This window comes from Protopterus annectens, chromosome 4.part1, assembly GCF_019279795.1.
Source record: "Protopterus annectens isolate FY-2018-M chromosome 4.part1, PAN1.0, whole genome shotgun sequence".
Classification (NCBI taxonomy): Eukaryota; Metazoa; Chordata; order Ceratodontiformes; family Protopteridae; genus Protopterus; species Protopterus annectens.
Window position 1 is genome coordinate 364,157,038 of NC_056734.1, and position 24,208 is coordinate 364,181,245.

The window sequence follows — 24,208 nt, forward strand, 5'->3', positions numbered from 1 at the left end:
TTGATGGTTGGGTTCAGAACCGAGCATCGGTTCTGACTTTGCCTAATACTAAAGCTCGAGAGCTTTCACTGGCTCAAGGCTATACCCTATCCCATGATGCCTGGCGACAGTTTCCCAGATCTCATTGGCCAGTTTGCTGGTTCAGGATTGCTTTTCATTGGCTCAGGCTAAGTCTTTGTTTATTTACCTTTTTTGATATATTTTTCTGCTATTTTCTTAGTGTAATAGCTGTTAACTTCTCTAGTGAGTGTAGAGCAGTAGTTTGATAGTTTAGTGTTCCCTTTTTTGTGTTTTTTCCACTGGTTGTAGCATTGTTGTGTGTGCCGTCATTGTCGTAGGCCTCATTTATTCCTCTCCCACCTAGTTTTAAGTTTGTCCTGAATGAACCTGTTTAACTTAGATGGTTAGTTTTTTGTCCCCGTTGTTTTAGCCCCATCTTAGTTAGAGGGCTCCCTCCCTTTTTCTACTACCTGTTCCTGAGGTTTCCTCACTTCAGTTAGAGATGTCTCATCTGGTTAGAGGAGATTGCTGTTTAAATCAGAGACCTCTCCGCTAGCGGTTTTTTCTTGGTTCTTTCCCCAATTAAAAAAAAGTATTTTTGCTTTTTGTCATAATTGTATTATTCTTGTGCTTTTTTGTGTATCAATTGGTAGAAGTACTGTTGGGATATATTTACCAATTTTTCTTTGTTGCTGACTAGTGCAAAATGTCTAAAGATTCTGGTAAGAAAGCCAAGAAATCTGGCTTTAAAATGTGTGGCTCGTGCACACAGAGGATGTCTCCTGTTGACGGCCACATTCGCTGTGTATATTGCTTAGGTGCAGTCCATCTGTAGGACTCCTGCTCTGTCTGCCATGGTTTCAGTTCCAGTGTCCTGCAGGAGCATATAAATAAGCTTATCCTAAGGGGTTTACTTAAGGGACCATTTGATGTGACTATTGAAGGGAATCAGCCCTCTAAATCTTCATCTGAAAAGTCTTCAAGGAAATCTTCTGCTTTGGCTCCGGCTTCTGAGCTGACCAAGAAACCTGAAAAACCTGTAACTTCGGACCCGAAGGCTGCCAGGCCTGAGAAGATAACTCCAGCAGCTCCACCAGCTTTATCGGAGCTGACTCAGAGCCAAAAAGAGCCAGTCCCCGACCCTGGAACCGGTCTACTCAGTGAGGACTTGTAAGAGGAAACATTTAGACTCCCCTGAGTCTGTCACGTCGGATACAGACTTAGAGGTTTCAGAAGGGTTCCCACAGTCACCCTCTGAGGATGTCTCTTTTTCAGACATCTTAGAGATCCTGAGGCAGAGGGGTGGCGGAAGACCCTCTCCCCTTTTGAAGATGAGTCTGTATACCTGGAAGCATTTGTATCTCAACCCTCCAACTCTTGAGTGTCTTTGCTTTTCGACCAACTCCTTGGCATAGTCAGTCAAAAGGCATGGGGCTTCCTAGCATCCATGGAGCCTGTTCTGAGGAGGCCCAATAAATTTATTACTGCCCCGGACAACAAGCAATTTTTAACCAAAGGTGTCCCAGTAGATGCTATGGTGGTGGCAGCGGCCACCAAGAAGGAATTAGCTGAAACTTCATCTGTCCATCCGACGAATAAGGACTCTTGAACAATGGACAGATATGGGAAGCATATGCTTTCTACAGCGGGCTTTACTCTTAGGTCACTGAACTATTTATCCCATTTTACCCGACTTTAGAGGGATCTCCTAAAAGAGTTTACCCTGTCTGGCACCTATGCAGCCGATGGAGCGAGTAGGGCAGCAGGCACAGGAATAGCTCTGAGGAGACATTCCTGGATGTGCCTTTGTGAGTTTTCTGAACCCTTTAAGTCTTCCTTTATAAATGCCCATTTGACGGCTCGTCCTTGTTCGGGCCAAAAGTTAGAGACTTTTACCAGGTTACTTTATCAAAATGGCTTACTGACCCTAGCTCCTATGCATATATTTGTCAGCATAAACAATTGCCAGGAAGGATTACGGGCCACTCAACCAGAACAATTTCAACTTCGGCCACTTTCCTGGCCAGGTTACCTATGGATTTGATCTGTGCTGCAGCCACATGGGTCAGACCCCATACCTTTATCAGTCGTTACAAAGTAGACATGGCCTCCGAGAACAGGGCATTTTTTGGTTCCATTGTTCTGAAGAGCTTATTCCCTTGAGCCACCCAAGAAAGAAGGTGCTGGGGATGCTGTCTCAACCAGCAAGAATGAAGACGAGATAGGACAATATAACATAAAGAAGTTATGTACCCACCATAACGTTCCATGTTTGTTGTCCATAATGTCACCTTCTTTCTTGCATCCCAACCTCCTTCCCCCTACTTTCGCTCCTGGAGGATCGAGAGGAATTTTTTGTTGGAGATCGCCTACATATATACTCTGGTTCCCTTCTTGCCTCATAAGACGTAGGCTGTGAATGATTAGTATTTGGTCTGGAGTAAAAGCTTTGTTATTATTAGTAGCTTGCAAACAAGATCTGGGTTACCTTCCCAGGGCATCATGGGATAGGGTTTAGCCTTGAGCCAATGGAAGTTCTCGAGCCTAGTAATAAGGCAGAGTTAGGACCGATGCTCGGTTCCAAACCCAACCAGCAAGAAAGAAGACGAGATTACGGACAACAAACATGGAACATTATGGTGAGTACATAACTTTTTTTTCTCACTTGAGGAAGCATGCATGGCTTCTAGATCGCCAACCAGATCCCTTGTCTCACCCATCTGGTCAGACTAACCTGGACGTACTCAACCTGAAATTAACCATCTGGTTACTCCAATTCCTTTAATGCCCCCAAAAAACTGTTGTCCTAGAAAATAATTCACATTATTTCTGCATCTTAGAAGGAATCCACCAGCAAGTATACCTAAGCAAATTAAATAATTTCTTCTGTATTGGTATCTATTCAAGATATTTACCCTTTTTCTGTCTCTGTCTCTGTTTCAGACATTCTGTAGTTTCTCTCAGAATTGTTTGAACAAAGTACAATTTACTTGTATTTCAGACTTTCATTGTGGCATCAACATCCTTTCCTTTGCAAGCTGTGAAAGGACTTTCCAAAGGGAACCTTTTAACTTTGACCTCTTGTTATAGGTTCATAGGCAAATGCTAGGCTAACTGCCCTAAAGGGCTATTTTAAGTTTAGCCAATAACTTGTGGTCAAAGTCAAGCCTTGTACCTTGTGTCTGTGAGGCAAAGACCATAACTATTATGCCAATTCCCCCACCCCTTTTTCACCTTAGGACCTCTGCTTTGAATAAGAAACCTTGAGCCTGCTTCATCTACACCGCTGAAATTTCTGTCTTAGAAAACTTTTTTTTCTAATGGCAATAACATCAACCAAATGCATTTCAGAACTTTAGGTATTTCCACCTTGTCTTCCATATTTAATCTTTCACAAAGATAGAGTTTCCTTCAGGGCTAATCCTTCTTTTGTTTCAGTGCTACCTGAGAAGATTACTGCAGCCATTCATTACATCTACATATCTTCATCTTCAACTACTCTAACCAGTGATAATATATATCTTAGACATACATAGACAGCTTGGATTCTACCTTCACGTGATCAAAACTTTCTTGAAGGATAAACAGTTATCCATCTCTACTTCTTCCAGCAGACTAGGGCAGAAAGTTTCCAGCCTGATTGTATTTCATTTACACATACTTTACAAAATAAACTTCTGCCAAGCAAACCAAAGGCACATTCAACAAGATCACTAACAGTGCCCACAGCCTGTTTTAGGAATTCATCTGTGGATGAAATCTGTGCTGCAGAAAACTTGGTCTACATTGTAGTTTTGCCAAATGTTTATACATTGGATATACTGTCCATGTCCAAGGCTCTACTGAGGCAGCAGTCCTAAAGGGTATCCTGTCATGATGCCACTCAGGTGTTCTGGTAGTTTGGGATTCTAACCCATCAGGTGGATCAGACAGGATGAAGAGGATATGGAAGTGATGTACTTACCATAATGCTGGATCTTTGCATCTTAATCCATCTGGTATGACATCACTCTCTCCATCCCCTTTCCAAGTTGTCATTATACTGAGGACCTGGCAGACCATCTGAAAGCTCTTCTCTCCATCTTTACACTCTTCTATCAGCATTAGCCTTCCATGATTAGTTAGCAAACTTGATCTAAGGAGTGTAGAGCTCAAGGTGAGTATGAGAGTGAAAAGATCTTAAAGGAGCTTGTGGCTTGGAGTACTAGCAAAGGCTGATCAGATCCAACAAGAAACCAAGTAACCATCAGTAATATTGGAAGGACTAGGATGAAAATGATCCAGCATTAAAGTAAGCATATATCTTCCATTTCTTTACCATTTATTTCCTTGATGTCATTTCTGAATTTCTTCAGTATCCTTTCAGTTACCACTCAGGGCTGTACTGCGTAAAAGGGTGCACTGGATCATTGCATTTACCTGGTTATACAATACATTCAGTAAAAAGAAAAAATTCTGCCCATTTAGATGCCTATGCATTAGTTGATAGACTTCTCTGATAGAAGCAATAAAGCAGTACTAAATTCCTTTCAAATGTTTGTTCATGTGCCATACCTAAAACTTGTGATTTTATGACAAAAATGATTATTACAGTCATAAGATAAAAGCCTGACATATTACCGCACACTACTTGTTTATATAATGCTTTTTATCACATTTTTGAGTAATACCTTTATCTAAAAATGATTATGATCTGGGACCTTTGTCTTTGATCTTTAAGCTGAAAGGTAACATAAGGGACTGGTGTACATTAGAAAACCACCGGGTTTTATTTGCTAACAGTAATGCACATGATTTAAGTTATAGGCAATGAACCAGTTCACAAATTTGGAAACAGCTGACAATTTTCATGAAGGATACCCATATCATAAAGATCCGCATTATTGTCTTATGGTATGCAAATAACCTATCCTAACAGCTTAACTATGTCATAAAAATGTAGAGAAAATAACAAGTAATAGTTAAAGCAGAACCCTCTGCTGCTGTCTGAGAAATCTTTGAGAAAGGTGTCATAAAAAGAATTTTCGCAGGTTGGGTAGAGTCCCTATGATATTACATGCAGTATGGCTGGCTTTAAAAAAAATCTCTGGCAGGAAATGGACAAAAACTTTTGAGCGGGGATGCTGCAGTGCAAACTTTGTAGCAATTGCAAAACAGCTGCAGATTTTTAAGACTCAGTATGTTCAAAGGAGGTTAAAAAAAACTGTTCCAACCACAGCCTTATCTCATTCAGTTATGAGCACTTTTCCTTCATTGCCATTTGTCAGAGAATCACATTCACCAACTTAGTTTGATAGCATGCTCCTGTTCATGTTGTGTATACCTGTACGTTGTGCCTGCAACTACTTGGGATGAGCATGAAGAACCTGGCCATAATTATTATAGGTGTGAATTCGGTTGCAGTACTGACAGTAAGAAAGAAAATGGCACAGGTAGGGCCTTGGGCCAGTGAATTATAAGAAAAACAGAAACAAAAGTTTATTTCAATTGATGTGGATACCTAAAGCTTCACCCATTGCTGAAGAGTTTTCATCTGTTTGTTACTAATACAGCACTGTATCTTTCCCCTCACCATCTGTGGAACTGGGCATTTTCATTTTCTTGGCCCTGTAGTAGTTGCATTGCACCATGTCTATATTAACACCCTTGCCATTACATAAAATAGTAAAAGTCATTTACTATTTAAATGGTGCAGTGGAGGGGGTAATGAATTTTTGAAGAAATTAAATGTTTGGCTGGTATGGTGACTCTATATGGCATTTATAATTTACTGTTGATAAGCTAAATTTTTCTTGAAGATAGGTAAAATTTTTAATACTGATTGATGTACAGTTTTAATTTAGTAGTTTGTTGTAAATTTTACATACCTACTCTTGCCTCCATTTCTGTTGTTCTGTTTATGCTAATTTGTGGGAAGAAAATGCAGGTATTTTAGTTGCCTTCAAATGTAGTTTATCCATTATGTCTCTCTCTCTAAAGCCTGGAGTAGAGTTGTGTTTGCATATGACATTAAAATCACTAAAAGTATCAGTCATTTGTAGTCTGGTTATTTGTTTTCAGATTGAGTTGGATAAAGCAGCAGAAGATTTTCGAAAAGCCCATTATGAAAGGCAGGAGCTAATTCGACAGTGGGAGAGCACTATTGAACAAATGCGAAAGAGAGATCAAGAAATGGACCATTGTGCACTGGTAAGAAATGTTATAGAATGTTCATTTTTTGTGTGTAACAAATGCTCAGAATTATATGCCTTTGCACAAAATTTCTATTTTCAGTATTTCTTCATTTATGTTGCCTATTTTATACTTGGGTATGCATACGCACTGTATTTAACATTTTCAGATTTGTTTTCATTATTTTAATACAATTGTGAGACCCTTGCATTTCTTTACCTTCATGTTGCCTTGCAATTTTGAATTTAGTGTAAAATAAAAAAAAACACTCTGTCATAAGCATTTATCTTCTTTGGGTAAAGTCACTGTAATAGCAAATTATAGCATTTGGGTTATATTCCACCTGCCTGTGCCTTTTGTGGCCTGAACTTCCAAAATCAATGATTTTCTTTCTTGTAAAGACCGCTGTAGTCTTGTCAGATGTATACTGCTGTAGATATGCTTGTAGCTGAGCCTTTTGTATCTCACTTTGGTGCACATTCTCTCATATTATCTCCCACTTAAGTGACTTACCCGAAGAGATGTTTTACCGAACAACCTACTAAGGAAAAGACTTTGGTCAAAGATGAAGTATCTCACTAAATCTGCAAAGTCAGAAAAGGTCAAAATGCATATTTGGGAAAAAAGCAGAGTACATGAAACTGGAGGTCTTGTTGCCTATAGATTCTTGAACTTCTCCTTCCACCTTTTGTTTTACAGAGGCTAGCCTATTTGATTTTATTGAATTCCTGCAGCCATAAAAGTTCAGTTTTGTTTTATGCTGAGCGAACTTCAACTGACTCTGGACCCTACACTTGAGTTTAAACAGGCATCTGCATTGGTACCAACCAAGGTAGAGATGTTGGTTATCCCCCAAATGTTACTAGAAACTCAAGACTACTCAGCCACAGGTCTCTTTTGTAAAGGAGCCAAAAGTTTTTTAGTCACAAAAGGCTACCTTTGTACAGCCCAGGGCTATGTCTTCCTTGATTGCTCTTCCTGTTGAGATAAACTGAAGAAGGCTTGGCAGAGATTTTTTTTTCAGCATCAGATGGAAAGTCCTTGGTACCTAGAGTGGTATGTTATAATGACCAATATGGTAGATTGGAGTTATTGCTTGTAAACCTTTCATCTACACCAGGAGTTTTGAAGGTCCTTTATTAATTGAAAAGGGCCAAGAGTTCTCTTTTCAAATGAACATGAGTGTACATTTACATTTTTACCCCCTCTACTCATAGTATATTATTTCAGGTTACTGTTATATGATCAAAGACGCATTCCTTCAAATGCGTCTTGATCGAACTTGAAAGCACAAAATAGCGAAACGACATACAAATGATTTCTGTCCCTGGGAAAGAAATCGCTTAGCTACCTCCGTTACTTTGCCATTTTCGTCACTGTAGTGCGATCTCAGAGTTGGTATATTTAAGTAGGGGGAGTGTGGGGGAGAAGTTTTTATTTATTTATTTTTTTGTGAAACAGCGATTTTTTTTCCCTTGGAAAAAAAATCGCTGTTCTAAGTGTTTGGGATTGTAAGCTTTCATTTACAAGGGGTCGATAAATCAGCGTTCGCTTTTTTAAGCATTTGCTGATTTAATATAGACCCTATTATTTCTGATCATGAAACTAAATCTTCATAGTCTTCAGGCTGTCCTAACTAATAAGGTTATCAGTGTAACTGGAGAAAATTTTGATGAAATAGTTTCACACACTTCCTCCCAAAGGAGCTCATCACAAGTGCTCAAATTCCATGAATCTTTGGAAAAAGTATCTTCTCCTTTCAAAGTGTGTCAAGATTTCTGGACAAAATACTCTTGCCATCCTGAGCTACAACTCAAACATTAACTGACTTATTATGTAAGTTTGATAAAGAAATACCTTTTCTTTACAGTACTTTGAAATCAGATCCTGCAACTTAAATAAGTTCCTACATATTTTTATACACATAACGATACATTCCATAACAGAAGGTACTTCACATTTGATTACGGATGGAATATTGTTGGACAGATATTGTAAGAGGATTTGTACCAGTCTACTATCATTTCAGAATTCTGCCATGGAAAAGAGACTCAAGTTCTGACATTTTTGAAAAGACGTTATTGGGTTAAGCAAGCATCAGCATTTAGAGCCTAAGAATATATGAGGCAGAAATTATGTTTCTTTGTAGTTTTACTCGCAAGTATCAACACCCAGCTGATCACATGGCTTCTGTGCTTAGTACTTAGTTCGTAAAGGTGTACTACGTTTTTTTTAATTTACTCTTTGTTGATTGAGTTAGTCCCACTAGGCCAGCAGCCTCTTTTCATGTAGACCAGAGGTGATCTTCATTCTGACTAGAGAAAGTTTGGCCAGGGCACTGGGGAACTTCCTCTACTTTTTTGATAAATACTGTGAGATCTTATATATCCACCTGAACCACCACCAACTGAGGCAGATTGGGGTATTGGTTTAAAGTCTAATAATTTAGTAGACTTAAAATCTAAAGAGGAGTTCCACTGTTAAGGTAAAAACTGCTGAATCAAGGGCCTTCAAAGCACTATGATGTGCATATTTTATGTATTTATTATTTATTTTATTTTACATTTGTTGACCAGGCTAGTCTAACTGGATATATGTCCGTTTTCAGTAGAGGCCCGGGGAGATAAGCTCCGAGGAAGTAAAAATATAATCACATTATACAAAGATTAATTTGTGTGTTGAACACTGCAGGTAAAGAAACGGAATAATCACAGAGGTCATTTGTCTTATGATATGGCTGGTGCAGTTACTTTATATTCCAAGGTTTCAAGTCAAGGCATATTTAAGGGAAAGTTAAGACCAAGGTATTATTGACTCCCTACTGTAATTCTGAGACCCATAATTATGGGTCCTGCAATTATGAAAAAACAAACAGTGAAACTAAGAATTGCAGGAAATGTTGACAGTCACTGTTCTCCTTTAAAGTTTTTTGCAGGGTGGCAAGTTCCCCTCTACCCTCCTGTACCCCCACGACTTATATATTAACTCCAATATTGTCTTATCTCTTGAGAAAAGTCTGAGATTACTTAATACAGCTACTTTGCATCCCAAGGTTCCAAGTCAAGGAAAATTTAAGGGGAAATTGTGACTGCGATGGGTCTACTTTTAGGGAGTGTTTTATCAATGTAGTAACCAGGGATGGCCATCTTTCCAGAGGGTACTGTGATGCATTTTTTCACATTGGGGTTTAGACCACTGGTACCTTGCACTATTTTTTGTCTGTGCCAGGCCCTCTTGAAGGGTATCTGTGTCTTTAGGGAATTCAGTGACCGTGCGTAATTTGCAATAGTCTGCAGACTTGGTCAACCAGAGGCCGTTGACTGATATTTGCCTTATTTTCCAAAAAGTAGATAAAGATATTGGGGACCTACAGACACTGGATCCTACCCAGTTCGGCTTTGTTAAGGGCAGATCCTGCCTCTTAAACCTGGTCGATTTCTTTGAGACAGTCACCAAGGCCATTGACGAGGGGAAGGTGGTCCACACAGCCTACCTGGACCTCGCAAAAGCCTTCGATACAATACCCCATTCGGGCATTATAGATAAGCTCACCAGCTTAAATATAAACCCCTATGTCACTAGATGGGTTGCAAACTGGCTCAAGGACAGAACCCACATGGTTAGAATTGCTGGAGCCATGTCAGACTCCAAACCAGTTACAAGTGGCGTCCCACAAGGCTCAATTCTGGGACCTCTCTTGTCCGGTATATATTTCTCGGAGGTACAGGCCAACACGGAAGGACTGTGGCTGACCAAGTTCGCAGATGACTGCAAACTGGGTGCCATAATCGACTCTCCAGCCGACACAAGCATCCTCCAAAAGGGCCTCATAGAAACAGACAACTGGTGCCAGAGCCATGGCCTCAAGCTAAACGCCAAAAAGTGTATAGTCATCCCCTTTGGCAAAAACAAAGTGCCCACAAATTACCACATAGGTGGTAATCCATTAAGTACGGAAAAAGTAATTAGGGACCTGGGGACCCAAGTTGATAGCAATCTCTCATTTGACAACCACATGGCCAAAGTGGTTAGAAAAACATTTTATATAGCCCACCTAATCATGAAGGGATTCACATCTAGATCAGGGGAGGTCATCGTGCCTCTTTACTCATCCCTCATCAGGCCCATAATTGAGTACAATGCCTCTTTTGGGATGTACCTTACCAGACACCTGCAGCAACTGGAAAGACCCCAAAAGTACCTCACCAAGAGGATCAAAGGGCTCAAACAGATGCCATATGCTGCCCGGTTAAAGAAACTCCAGCTCTACTCAGTGGCATACCGCCTGCTCAGAGGCGATCTGTGCCTGACGTATAAAGCCATGTCCAACCCGGAATTAATGGACATGCTGCACCTCAGAAAATCCAAATCCCATCGAGCTACGCTCGAGACTTGAACCTCAGCACTGAAATAAATAGGACATGCTGGAGGGACAGATTCATAACCCAGAGGCTCCCTTCACTCTGGAATAAAATCCCAGTCCAGGTTAGGCAGAGTCCCTCATTGACTCTCTTTAAGAGGAATCTTGATGAGTGGATGGGAGATCGTAGGTTTACCCCGGGTATCACTTCTGTGTCACTGTTAGACAGAGGCACAGTATACTAACCTCGAAAAAGGGCATAGCAAAATTAATTTAAAATGGGTGGCGAAAGCCAAACACACTCTGGCTAGGCTTATAAATGCCCTAGGGCAGATAGCCTAGTATGAACCTATGAACCTATGAACCTAAGAAAAGAGTTGGCCTAGCATTTTGCCATTGTTTATCAGTTCCATGAGAATTCTTTCCATGGCTTGCATGTTAGACTAGTCAGACTTGAGTCTCTAGTTCCCTAGTTCTGTGGAAGACCCCCCCCCCCCTTGTGTAAAGGGATAACCATTGCAGTCCTCCATTCATTAGGCACAAAGCTGTTTTAGGAGCTATGATTACATAGAGACTCTAATGGGTCTGACAGATCATGTTTCATCCTATTCATGAGACCCCCCTGTATGAACTAAACACTCCAATTGATGCTGACAGAGTTTATAGTCATTTAGAAGAAAAATCAGTCATAGTAATAGAGGAAAAGGGTAATAAAAGAAGGTCATATGGAACAAAGGCTCACTTGCTGCTAAAGTTATAATGGAGAACTGTAAAAACAGCAAGAATCTAAGTATGGCATGGACAGACTACAAAAAAGCATTTAACCATTCATGGATAAAAAAGTGCTTAAAAATGTATAAGATATACCTTACACTGCTCGATTACATTACAGCAACCATGAAACAGTGGCAAACCACTTTGCATTTAAGCCGTGATAAAAGACAAAATATTATTCCAGGGATAATAATTCAAAGGGCAATATTCCAGGGTGACTCTCTGTCACCCCCTGCTCTTTTGTCTTGCCATTAACCCATTAAGCTCTCTACATAACAGATTTAGGACATGGCTACAATTTGGCTCCCAGAAAACAACAAAGTGTGAAGACTTCTCATCTTCTTTTTGTAGATTATTTAAAACTGTATAGTTCATCAGATGAGGAACTGAAAGGAACTGAAAGCACAAATGCAAGTGGTCAAAACTTTTTCAGACAGTATAAGGATGTCATTTGGTCTTGATAAATGTACAAAAGCAACCTCTAAAGCTGGAAAGCTGTAGCACCAAGAAAACACCAGCCTGGGACAGGAATGTGATATAAAAAAACTTGAGCAAGAGGGAGTATATAAATATTTGGGAATTGATGAAGCATCCACAGTAAAACACAAACAAATGTGAATAAAACTTAGGAATATTTTAGAAAACTAAAATTAATATTGAAAACAGCATTGGTATCTAGGAACAAAGTCCAAGCTATAAACCAATTTGCTGTTCCTGTCCTAACTTACAGTTTTGGAGTGATTGGCCCCAAAAGGTGTTGAATAGGTTGGACAGGAAAACAAGAAGGATGCTTCATGCTCATCAAATGATTTATAAAAATCACTGCACACCAAGACTATATATTCCACTTTTAGAATAAGGTATAGGCAGCCTCAAAATTGATTGCATGCATAGATCTGCAGTTGTGGGACTGCATACATATCTGCTGACCTCACAAGACCCAAACATAGTGAAAGTTTTGAAACATGAGGAGAATAAATCTAAGATGACTTCCCTGCTTAGTTTAGCAGAAGCATATCAGCGTCAAGCTGGAGTGGAAATCAAACCAGAACTAAATAAAAATGAGGAGCAATTGAATGTGCCAAAAAAACAAAAGAAAGAATATAAGGTGAAGGATCAGATGAGAAGGCAAAAATGTGGAAAATGCATAAATATAGTTACTACAGAAAATTTTTGAACAACCTTATATTGATCAGGATCAAACGCAGGAATGGTTAAGGAGAGATGAATTTAAACCAAAAGACAAAAGGTTAATATTGTCGCCCCAAGATACTGGACTATGTACACCTTGGTTTACAAAGTCCATTCAACATGTGGGAGAAACAGATAAATGTAGGTTTTGTAAAACAGAATTGGAAAGTCACACATCTTGTTGCTGGTTGTGATATATTAATGGCAGAAAGAGTGTATACTGAAAGGCATAATAATGTGGCAAGACTGTTGCATTGGGTATTGTGCAAACATTATAATACTGACGTAACTGAAAAACATTGGAAATATGTCATCATAGAAAATTATGAAATTTATATCACACAGGTTCATCTGTTACTAACAGTTCAAAAAACAGATGCGAGAAAACCAGATATAGTAGCCCATTAAAAGAAGGCAAAAGTAGCATTGCTCATTGAAATTGCTACACCCAGTGACTACAGTGTGTCACGTATAGAGAGACACAAAGTCATAAAATACCAGGGTGTGCAGGCAGAAGCAAGGACAATGTGGAAGAAAGATTCCCAGACAATTCCAGTAGTAGTAGGAGCAACAGGTCTTATAAAAAATAATTTACAGTCATACTTAGATATGTTACCGATACAAGTAACTCCATACGAATTGCAGGAGGAGTCATTACTGAACACATTGCAGGTGCTGCGAAGAGCACTTCTGGCTAACGTCAAAGATTGAAACAATGCTAATTTCTTGAACTTTAATCATACTTTGACTTAGAAATGGAGTCCATTCCCGTCATGGTATTAGAAACCCAAAAGACTTGGAGAAATTGAAAAAAATGAGAGACCCCCTTGTTGTAGAAGGAGGTAGTGGTCCACTCAAATCACAAAAACCGGTAGGCCAAAAAAGAGCCATAAAGATGATAGAGTGGACTACTGAGAATAAGAAAGAAATTATGTATGTTACTATTATGCAAGAAGCCCAGAATTTCCAGACAGAAGCTATACAGAAAAGATCAAGAGAAATTAGAGGAAAGAAAATACTTGTGCATGAAATCTTGTCAGAAGCTTCAAATAAAAATTTGTGTTCATTAATAGAACAGATTTATGAAAAACATTATATAGGCCGAGAAACATTGGGCTGTTTGGAAAAAGCAGTCACTGAGGAAGTACAAAAATATAAAGAACAAAATCAAGGGATTTTGTAAAGGTACAGAATAGAAATATGGACATGGGAACAAAAGAGAGATATGACATGGTGCAATATTTATGCAAAGAAGAAAGCCAAATTAATCAGTATAAAAAAGAATCCCCAAAGATATTCAAAGAGAAATGCAGGCAAATGCATCCATATATGGAAAGTTTCACAATAGAAAAAATAAGATCACAAAGAAGGAACATAAAGCAGAAGATTAGTAAAGTAGAAGTTAAAACAAAATAGAAGATGAAGTTATGGAATACCTGCAAAGTGAAGTATTAATGTAGAAGGTCTAACATAGGTTATATCACAGCGTGTTAGAACAACAAGATCCCCCAAGTAAGGAGAAACAGGAGGAACAGGAGACATCTGAAGAAGAAATGTGGATATGGGAAAGAAAAAGAGATTTAATATGGTACAATATTTATGCAAAGGAGAAAGTAAAACTAATCAATACAAAAAGTGCAGCACCAAAGATATTTGAAGAGAAATACAGTGGCACGGGAAATGGTTTACTGTCATGTTCCCGAGATGGACTCAGTCGAACTCATTTCAAGTGAAACCTGAACCTCGAATGCTGGCAGTGTTGAACACCAATAATGCGTAAGTACAAATCTCGCCCCCATCTTAAGTCATGTTAGTGCTCGTCCCAAGATCGTATTCAATTTGTATTTCAGCAATACTGGATTTTGACAATGTCAGTTTTCATGAATGTGAGTCAATGTTATGACCATTCGACCGAGTCTGTCTCTGGAACATGGTAACAAACCACAGGAAATGTGTGATGAGTTGCCATATGAAGATACTTTGGAGCCTTCCATAGGAAACCAGTATAAAAGTTCAGTTGGAGTTGCTTAGCAAGGGAAGGAACAGGGAACTGTTGCAACTCTGTGACGCAGTCAATGTTGTCGAGTGATAAACCAGTAAGTTACCATATGAAAGAGCAACGGATGACACAGGATGAAATTGAAGAGAATGTGTCACAGGAAGATGTTCTGGAACTTTCTGTAGAATGCCTGGAGGAAATGGAGAACAAATAATGTGGCCTCAGTTTAGAAGAAAATGATCTAAGAGAAGAGTTACATGATTTAATAGAGATGGACAGACATATTATGATCAGTGAAAGAAATAGACTACAGAAGGTCAATAAAACCCAAAAAGTCAGACGTTTGATAAAACAAATAAACAATAATTAGGACTGTTCATAGTGATTCATGTGAAGGATGGGAGGGTGGCCTAATGGTTAAGGTGTTTGCCTTACAAACACAAGGTGCAGGGTTTGAGTCTCTGAAGGGATAATTGGCTAGGCTTACAATGGCTCGCAAGGGCAGTTAGCTTAGTACTAACCTATGAACCTATGAACTAACCTGTGAACTAACCTATGAACTATGATATAATAGAAGTAAATAGGGTATATTACTGTGCAGCTAAATTAATAATGGATAAATTCTTGCCACACAAACACAGGGCAGTAAGGGAAAGGAAGGGGAGAAATCAAATGCCATCACGGAAGTATCAAATAGAGAAAACTATAAAGCCATTATGACAAGATGTGTCGCTGTTAGAAGAGTATAGAAGAAGGAACAGATCAGCAAAAATATTAGATGTGATAAAAGCAATGCACAGTATCAGAAGAGATCAGGATCTATCACGCACTAACACAAATAATAAACTAAAAATAGCACAGGCAGAAAAACTTGGAAGATGTGCAGATAAATATAAAGGAAAAGTACAAAATAAGCAGTTTATTGATGACCTAAAAAAGTTTTATAGAGAATTGGGAAACAAGGCAAAAGGACTTGAAACACCACCCAGAAAAAAGAAGAAATAGCTACATTTTGGAGAAATATTTCTAAAGATCTTGTGGAACGTAACAAAGATGTTGAATGGATAGAAAAAATAAAATAACGAATAAGAAGTTTCAATTTACAAGATATGAAATGGAATGAAGTAATGGCCAGATAGAATGAAACAAAGTTAAGAAAAGCTCTTAATTGGAAAGCCCCAGGCCCAGATGTGGTGCCTAACTCCTGGCTGAAAGGATTAAAATCTTTGCATGAAGATTTAGCCATGGGTAAGAACTATTTATATGTGCACCCCAAACAAACACCAACCTGGTTAACAACAGGAATACAATACTCCAGTTTAATAGTGAACCTGCAGGCTATGCTAAGAAATATAGAATAATAACTTGCCTTCCGACAGCATATAAACTATACACTGGAACTGATGCCAAAAGAGTTTCTACTCATTTAGAAGAAAACTCAATCATGGCAATAGAACAAAAGGGTAACCAAAGAAAGTCATATGAAACAAAGGATCATTTGTAGTTAAATCAAATCATAATGATGAACTGTAAAAAGGGGAAGAATCTAAGTATGGCATGGATAGACTACAAAAAAGCATTTGAGAGTATCCCACATTCATGGATAAGAGAGTGCTTAAAAATATATAAGATATACCCTACACTGATCGATTACAGTAAAGTGACCTTGAAACAGTGGCAAACCACTTTGCAGTTAAGCCATGATAAAGTAGAAATTTTTATTCCAGGGATAAAAATTCAAAGGGGGGATATTCCAGGGTGATTCTTAATCACCGCTGCTCTTTTGTCTTGCCCTTAGCCCATTAAGCTGTCAATTTAACAGATTAGATCATGGCTACAATTTAGCTCCCAGAAAAATATGAAAGTGTAAAAACTACTCATCTTTTTGTGGATTATTTAAAACTATATAGCTCATCAGATGAGGAAATGAAAGCACAATTGCAAGTGGTCAAAACTTTTTCAGATGATATAAGAATGTTATTTGGTGTTAATAAATGTGTAAAATCAACCTTTAAAGCAGGAAAACTGCAGCACCAAGAAAGCATCAGCCTGGGACAGGAATGTGATATAAAAGAACTTGAGCAAGATGGAGTGTATAAATATATGGGAACTGATGAAGGATCGACAATAAAACATGAACAAATGCAAATAAAACTTAATAAGGAATATTTTAGAAGACTAGAATTAATACTGAAGTCCAAGCTATAAACCAATTTGCTTTTCCTATCCTAACTTACAGTTTTGGAGTGAATGAGTGGCCCCAAAAGGTGTTGGATCAGTTGGACAGGAAAACAAGTATTCTTCATGCTCATCAAATGATTTATAAAATTCACTGTATACCAAGATTGTGCCTCATAGCAAGTGGATCTGTGGTTCGATTCTCGGCTGGAGTGCCTTCTGTGCGGAGTCTGCATGTCCTCCCTGTGGTCATGTGGGTTTCCTCCGGGTGCTCCGGTTTCCTCCCACATCCCAAAGACATCCAGTAGGTGGATTGGACACTCTAAATTGGCCCTAGGTGTGAGTGTGTGTGCCTTCTGTGGAAGGTTGGGTGCCGGGCTGGCAACTCGATACTGTAAAACTCCACTGTCAATCATGAGCAGACAGATGATCCTCTGTGGCAACCTCTAAAAGTTAGGAAAAGCCGAAAGAAGAAGAAGACTGTATACCAAGACTGCATATTCACTGTTCTGAAGGAGGTACGGGCCTCCTCAAAATTGATTATATGTATAGATCTGCAGTTGTAGGACTGCATACATATCTACTGACCTCACAAGACCCAAACATAGTGAAAGTTTTAAAACATGAGGAGAATAAGTATAAGTTGACCTCCCTCTTAGTTTAGCAGAAGCATATTGGTGTCAAGTGGGAATGGAAATCAAACCAGAAGTAGATAAAAATCAGGCAGCAACTGAATGTGCCAGAAAAAAGCAACAGAAAGACTATTAGCTGAAGGATCAGATGAGAAGGAAAGAAGTGTGGAAAATGCATAAATATAGTTGCAAGTATAGAAAACTCTTGTACCCACCTCAAGTCGCTCAGGATTGAATGCAGGAATGGTTAAATAGAGGTGAATTTAAACCGAAATATGAAAGGTTAATATTGGCGGCTCAAGATAGTAGACTACGTACACATTGTTTTACAAAGTCCATTGAACATGTGAGATAAACAGACAAATGTAGGTTTTGTAAAACAGAATTGGAAACAGTTGTACATCTTGTTGCTAGTTGTGATATACTAATAGCAGGGGGACTGCATGCTGAAAGGCATAATAGTGTGACAAGACTGTTGTATTGGGGATTGTGCAAACATTATAATACTGAAGTAGCTGAAAAACATTGGAAATATGACCCACTGAGCATTATAGATAATGATGAGGTGTATACCACATGGGATCACCCATTACCACCAGTTCATAAAATAGATTTGAGAAAACCAGCTATAGTTGTCCATGAAAAGAAGACAAAAGTAGCATTGATCATTGAAATTGCTGCACCCTTTGACTACCGTGTCTTTGGTACAGAGAGATGCAAATTCATAAAATACCAGGATTTGCAGGCAGAAACGAGGGCAGTGTGGAAGAAGGATATCCAGACAGTTCCAATAGTAGTAGGAGCAATAGGACTTATAAAAAAGATTTTACAGTCATACTTAGATACGTTACTGATACATGTAACTCCATATAACATGTAACTCCATATAAATTGTAGAAGGAGTCAGTACTGGGCACATTGTGGGTGCTGCAAAGAGCACTTCTGGCTAACATCAAAGATTGAAACTATACTAATTTCATGAACTTTAGTCATACTTTGACTTAAGGATGTTGTCCGTTCCTGTCCTGGTATTAGAAACCCAAAAGACTTGGAGAAATTAAAAAAAGAGCATCCTGGGATATTATTAGAGACCATCAAAGCAATGTTCTTGACGTTCAATAGCACAGTGAGGACCTGTTCCCTAATGATAGCTGGTGGAGAAATGGTGGAAAGTATTTTCTGCACAAGTGACTGGTTGGGGGAGATAAAACTGGAGGTAAATTTATCAGTCAGCAGATGTGCTATTTCCTCTAGCTCCATATAGGTGATTCCATTCATATAGGTGGTTCCATTCACCATTAGTTCAGCACATTGTTGGGTGTTGGCATTAAGATTGCAGACCTAACTGTCATAACTGAAAAAAGTATCATGATTGTTCTTAGCACGGGAGGCTATTTTTATCTCAAAATTGGATTTGGTGGACTTGATTAGTTCACTGAGTTGCTTATTCAGATTGCTGAGGGACTTTTTTACTTTGGTAGGGAATTCCCTTCAGGTTTTTGCCCATGATTTTCTTTCTTTTGTTATACAACCACTGGGATTCTGGCAGTGTAGTTTGTTTTTGGAGGTTGTCCACTGTTTATTTTGGGTAGGTGCAACTGTCTTTATGCAGCTATTTACATGATTCTACATGGTTTCTGTGAATAATTCCACATAGGTGGTTCTGTTCTCAGGATTAGGGAGGCTTGGAATTTTGCAAGACTGTTAATTAGTAGGAGCTAGTTAGCCTTAGAATAGTTTTTAAATGTTCCTGAGTTAGCTGGGGCTCCAGGCTTAATATTTATTTCAAAGGAGACAGCTTTGTGGCCTGTCTTGACCAATGATAACTTTACACTAAGGAGAGTGCTTCATTCCCCCGTGTTTTTGAGAACCATGTTAAGGATATTTGTGACCCTGTTATGGACCAGCTCTTCTAGCCTGCTTGTGTTTCCAAAGTCCAGGAATCTGTGGGCCTGCATATTTGTGGTGGTGTATGATTCCCAGTTAATGATGGGGTATTTAAAGTCACTCATGACCATTGTGCTGGGTTGAATGAGAAGTGTCTCTAGTAAGTTTGGGTATGTGGTTTAGTCTTTCTGGGTCATGGAGGGGTTACCTATAGCTTGCAAGGTTGTGATGTGGGACATATAACTTTTGATAAATTGGATATGGAGGAGCTGTAGTGTGTCATACTGTTTTACCAGCCTTGAGTTGTGTTCATGTTTGATATAAACTGAAACTCTTCCACCTTTAGACCAGTACAGTGGCTGGTCTAAATGTGTGGAAGGCATTATAGTCTTATACTGTCAGGGTGCCCTCTGCAGCTTTAAAGCAAGTCTCTGTAACTGCACAAATGTCTATATTCTCCAGGATGTGGAGAGTTTACAGGAAGTGGAGATGTTCTTCATTCCACATTGCTGCAGTCCTAACTATTGGGTAGTCCGCTGTCCCAGTCGGCCCGAATACCAAAGTATATGGCTGACGTCGGTCAAGGCGCATTAGACTGACGTCAGTACGTCAGGGTACTAATGCGCATGACCGACGTCATATCCTCAGTCTTTTTTGCCGCATGGTCCGATGCAGAAGCAGTTTTGCGAGTGCGGGTTGGCGTTCTGAAAGTTTCTGAAGTCAGAGTTTCAGACCGAATCAAAGTTGGCTAAGTACCCCGTTGGGGAATATTTTGGTTTTTTCTTGCCTCAGTATTTAACCGGATGTCAGAAAAAGTGAATAACTGTATTTCTTGTGGGAAACAGATACCTCATAGGGATTACCATACTTTGTGTATACCTTGTTTAGGGCCTGAGCACGACGTTGTTGGATGCCGCTCTTGTGCTAGATTTAACAAACGCACTATTAAGAGAAGGTTAGACTGTGCCAGGTTAGTTTTTGGGAAGCGTTGTAATTATAAAATGCCGTCGGATGCTCCGACGCCCGCTTCGGCCAAAAAGCGCAAGGATAAAGCAGCAAAGCCTAGGGTGGAAGAACCGACTGTCCCGGACGTCGGTTCTTTAGAAGGCTCAGTGGAGCCGGAGGTTCTGCCAGGAGTTTCTTTGGAGTCTCAGGGAGAGACTTTACTGTTACAGGATGTGTCCTCTCAGGAAGTAGGCCAGGCTGAAGGGGCTTCTCAGGTGGCTGTTCTTCCCTCTCTTCCTAAGGTGGTCAGAGCCTCCCCTTCTGTTTCCAAGGCTTCTTTGAGAGGCAGGCCAAGTTTAGCTTCAGTGGGGGTTTCTCCTAGTGCTTCAGGGTCTTTGCCTAAGAAACATATGCTTAAAATGGCAGAGGATTTGATTACTATGATTAGAGGTTCTATGCCCCCTCCTGATAAGAGGCCTAGGGTGGAACCTGAGTTTGAGAGTTTTGAGCAGTATTCGGAGGCTTCTGAGTCTTCGGCTGAGGACTTGCAGGAGTATCCTCCTTATTCTGATTCTGATGTGGATGATTCTACTCCTTCAGCTTCTCCTCCTGAGGATTTTTCATTTTCGGAGACTCTGCATTCCATGAGGGAACATTTTAAATGGGAAGGTCAAGATTTCTCCGATTCCAGGAAGAGGCTTAGGGAATTCTTGTTTTTACCCCAGCATAGGCCTTTAGCTATACCTCCTGTTCTGAATGTGGTGGAAGATGTTTTTGCAGAGGCTTCCCTGAATCCTGATTCTTTGCCTCCTGCCCCAGTTAAACCGGATAGGTACTATAGGGTGCCTGAAGCTCATAAGTATCTTTTAAGAGTCCTAGGGCAGACCCGGAAACTGTCTCTCAGGGGCCTAAAGGTGTGAAGGCTTCTGTTGTTAAAAATCCTGTTCCTCCTGATAAAGAGGCAAGGGCTTTGGATAGATGGGGAAAGAAAGTGTATACTTCTTCCACTTTAGCCATGAGGCGTTGAATTGTCAGTTTCACATGTTAAAATATCAGAATTATCTCCTTTCACAATTGAAGTCTAAGGTGGATGCTCTGGCAGAAGGTATTGAGTGTAAAGAGTTGCAGGATTTAGTTCATGTGTCTGAACAAGTGGGTAAGCATTCCTTGCAGTGTGGTTTTGATGCTGTGCAGGCCTCCTCGAGGGTGGCTGCCACTGGTTCGGTTCTTCGTAGGCACGCCTGGTTGAGGGATCAGAATTTAGCTGAGCATGTTAAGACAAGGATTTTGGATGCTCCTTTACAGTCTGATGTGTTGTTTGGTTCGCCTGTGGAAGCAGTTTTAAAGAAAATGGAGGACAAGGCTAAGTCTATGCAAACTGTTAAGGATTTTTTGCAGGTGCAGCCTCCGAAGTTTAGTAGAAATTGGCCTTCTAAGGGATGGGCATATCCTGCTTATGATTCCCAGTCTAGGGGTAGGTCTAGACGTGGTAGGGGCAGAGCTCAAGGTTCTTTTAGGCCTAGAACAGGGAGTTCACCTGCTCAGACTTCTGGTGAGGGCAGGGGTCAGTCCTTTCGTAAACAGACCCAATGACCTACCTTTTCAGCTGCCAGTGCATTCTCGCCTGGCAGCACCTTTGGGAGGAAGGCTGGCTCTTTTCAAAGAAAATTGGGATTTAATTACCCAAGACAGATGGGTTTTGGATATCATTCACCACGGTTACAGGTTTTATTTCCATACCTTGCCTCCTTTCAAAGGCATGCCAGACATTCCTCCTCTACAAAGAAAAGAGGCGCACAAGCAAATTTCTCTGTTGCTCCAAATAGGGGCCATTCAGCCAGTTCCTGTGCCAGAAAGGGGCCTAGGATTTTACTCTCGCCTGTTCCTAGTACCGAAGAAGGGGAACACGTGGAGACCAATTTTGGATTTATCTATCCTCAACACTTATCTGGACATTCCCAAGTTCAAAATGTTGACGTTACAACAGCTTTTACCTCTGCTGGGCAAAGATCACTGGATGGTAACTTTAGATCTCAAGGAAGCTTACCTTCATGTGCCTATCAGACTAAGTTGCAGGAAGTATCTGCGTTTTCGAGCTGGAGATTCTCATTATCAGTTCTCTGCATTGCCCTTTGGCTTATCCACTGCGCCCAGAGTGTTCACAAAGGTTCTGGCTCCAGTGATAGCTTACTTCAGGCTAAAAGGAATACAAATCTATCCTTACTTGGACGACTGCCTGATTCTGGCTCAGGAAAAGGAAGACCTTTTACAGCATTTGGAATATGTGATAGCAGTGCTAAGATGCCTAGGGTATTCTGTGAACGAAATAAAGTCCAGTCTAGTACCCTCTCAAGACATGTGCTTTCTGGGTGTGAGACTGAATACAGCAGCCCAGATGGCCTTTTTAACCCCGGACAAACAAAAGAATCTTTCCAGTTACTTCCATCAACTATCTCTTCAGTCCGGGCTGACTGCAAGGACAGTCCTTCAAGCCTTAGGGTTCATGGCATCTTGTATTCTGGTGCTTCCCAATGCCAAACTGCATATGAGGAAGCTGCAATGGTATCTCAAAATGTATGGACACAGCACTGCCAGGATTTGGACACTGTCATTCAAATAATACCTTGCATTCAAAAGGAATTTTTGTGGTGGGCTCAGGAATGTCACCTAAACAAGGGACTCTCTGTGACCCGGCCAGAGGCGAGTCAGATTCTAACGACAGATGCCTCAGACATTGCTTGGGGAGCTCATCTAAATGGAAAGTGGATACAAGACAAGTGGCCTGCCAGACTACAGCATCTACATATCAACATGAAAGAGATGTTAGCAGTCCAGTTTGCATTAATGGCTTTCAAGGAGTTACTTCTTCCAGGGCAGGTGTTGATTCTAACAGACAACACAACTGTCATGTGGTACATCAACAAACAAGGGGAACACATTCTTACCCGTTGTGCAGGCAAGCAATGATTTTATGGGAGACTGCGCTCAGCTTGCAACTAACTCTTCAGGCAAGGTTTCTGCCGGGAGCACAGAACTCCTTAGCAGATGTGTTAAGCAGACAAATCATGGATCCCCACGAGTGGAAACTGGATCTTCATGTATTTCGAAAATTGACAGTGTCATGGGGAACTCCAGACATAGATCTGTTCGCTTCTCCACTAAACCACCAGCTGCCAAAGTTTTGCACAAAGAGGTTTCATCACACAGCTTGGAAAGTGGATGCTCTGACTTTCAGTTGGAAAAATCTTCATGTGTATGCCTTTCCACCTCTGCCTCTTCTCCCAAAGGTGCTCCTAAAGGTCAGACAAGACAAGCCAAGGATGATTTTAATAGCTCCAGATTGGCCTCGGCAACACTGGTACCCATTACTGAGGAATCTGGTAAGGAAGCCTCCATGGCCTTTACCTTTGATTCCACACCTGTTGTCTCAGAGGGACGGTCACCTGCTCAATGTCAAGCTTCACTCTCTTCATCTAACAGCCTGGCATATTCTGTTTTGAAACACAGCAGGTCTCAACTTCCTCAACAAGTTTTAAATGTGATTTTGGAAGCCAGAAGACCTAGTACAAGGAAAGTGTACGCAGAAAAATGGAAGAGATTTTTATTTTGGAGTGCAGCAAACAATTTGGAGATTTCAGAGCCTAATTTGAGTGTGGCTCTTCAATATCTTACTGAGTTATTGGACAAAGGTTTGTCTTTCTCTTCCATTAAGATTCATGCTGCAGCAATTTCAGCTCACTATGATTGTGACCCACCATTGTTTTCGCATTCTTTGTTCAAGCAATTTCTTAGAGGGGCAAAGAATATAAGACCCCCACGTAGAGCTCCTACTCCTGCTTGGGATCTCAATTTTGTGTTGGAGAAACTTACTCTACAACCTTTTGAGCCTGCGGCTACTGCTGAATTGAAATACTTGTCATGGAAGACTGCTTTTTTGTTGGCCATTACTTCTGCAAGAAGGGTTTCTGAATTGCAGGCCCTTATGGCGGTAGAGCCTGTTTGATTTTCATAAGGATAGGGTATCATTACGTACTAATCCTTCCTTTATGCCTAAGGTGGTTTCTAGTGTGG

The 24,208-nt window shown here is 40.2% G+C and overlaps 1 protein-coding gene across 1 annotated transcript in view; it reads left to right on the top strand.

The window, feature by feature from the left end:
- CCDC39 (coiled-coil domain containing 39) overlaps positions 1 to 24,208 on the top strand; it is a 1,972,012-nt gene that overhangs the window by 572,300 nt on the left and 1,375,504 nt on the right. Inside the window, exon 6 of the mRNA XM_044070181.1 lies at positions 6,061 to 6,189. Within this exon, the coding sequence (XP_043926116.1) occupies positions 6,061 to 6,189 (129 nt within the window). The remainder of the gene's footprint in view (positions 1 to 6,060; positions 6,190 to 24,208) is intronic.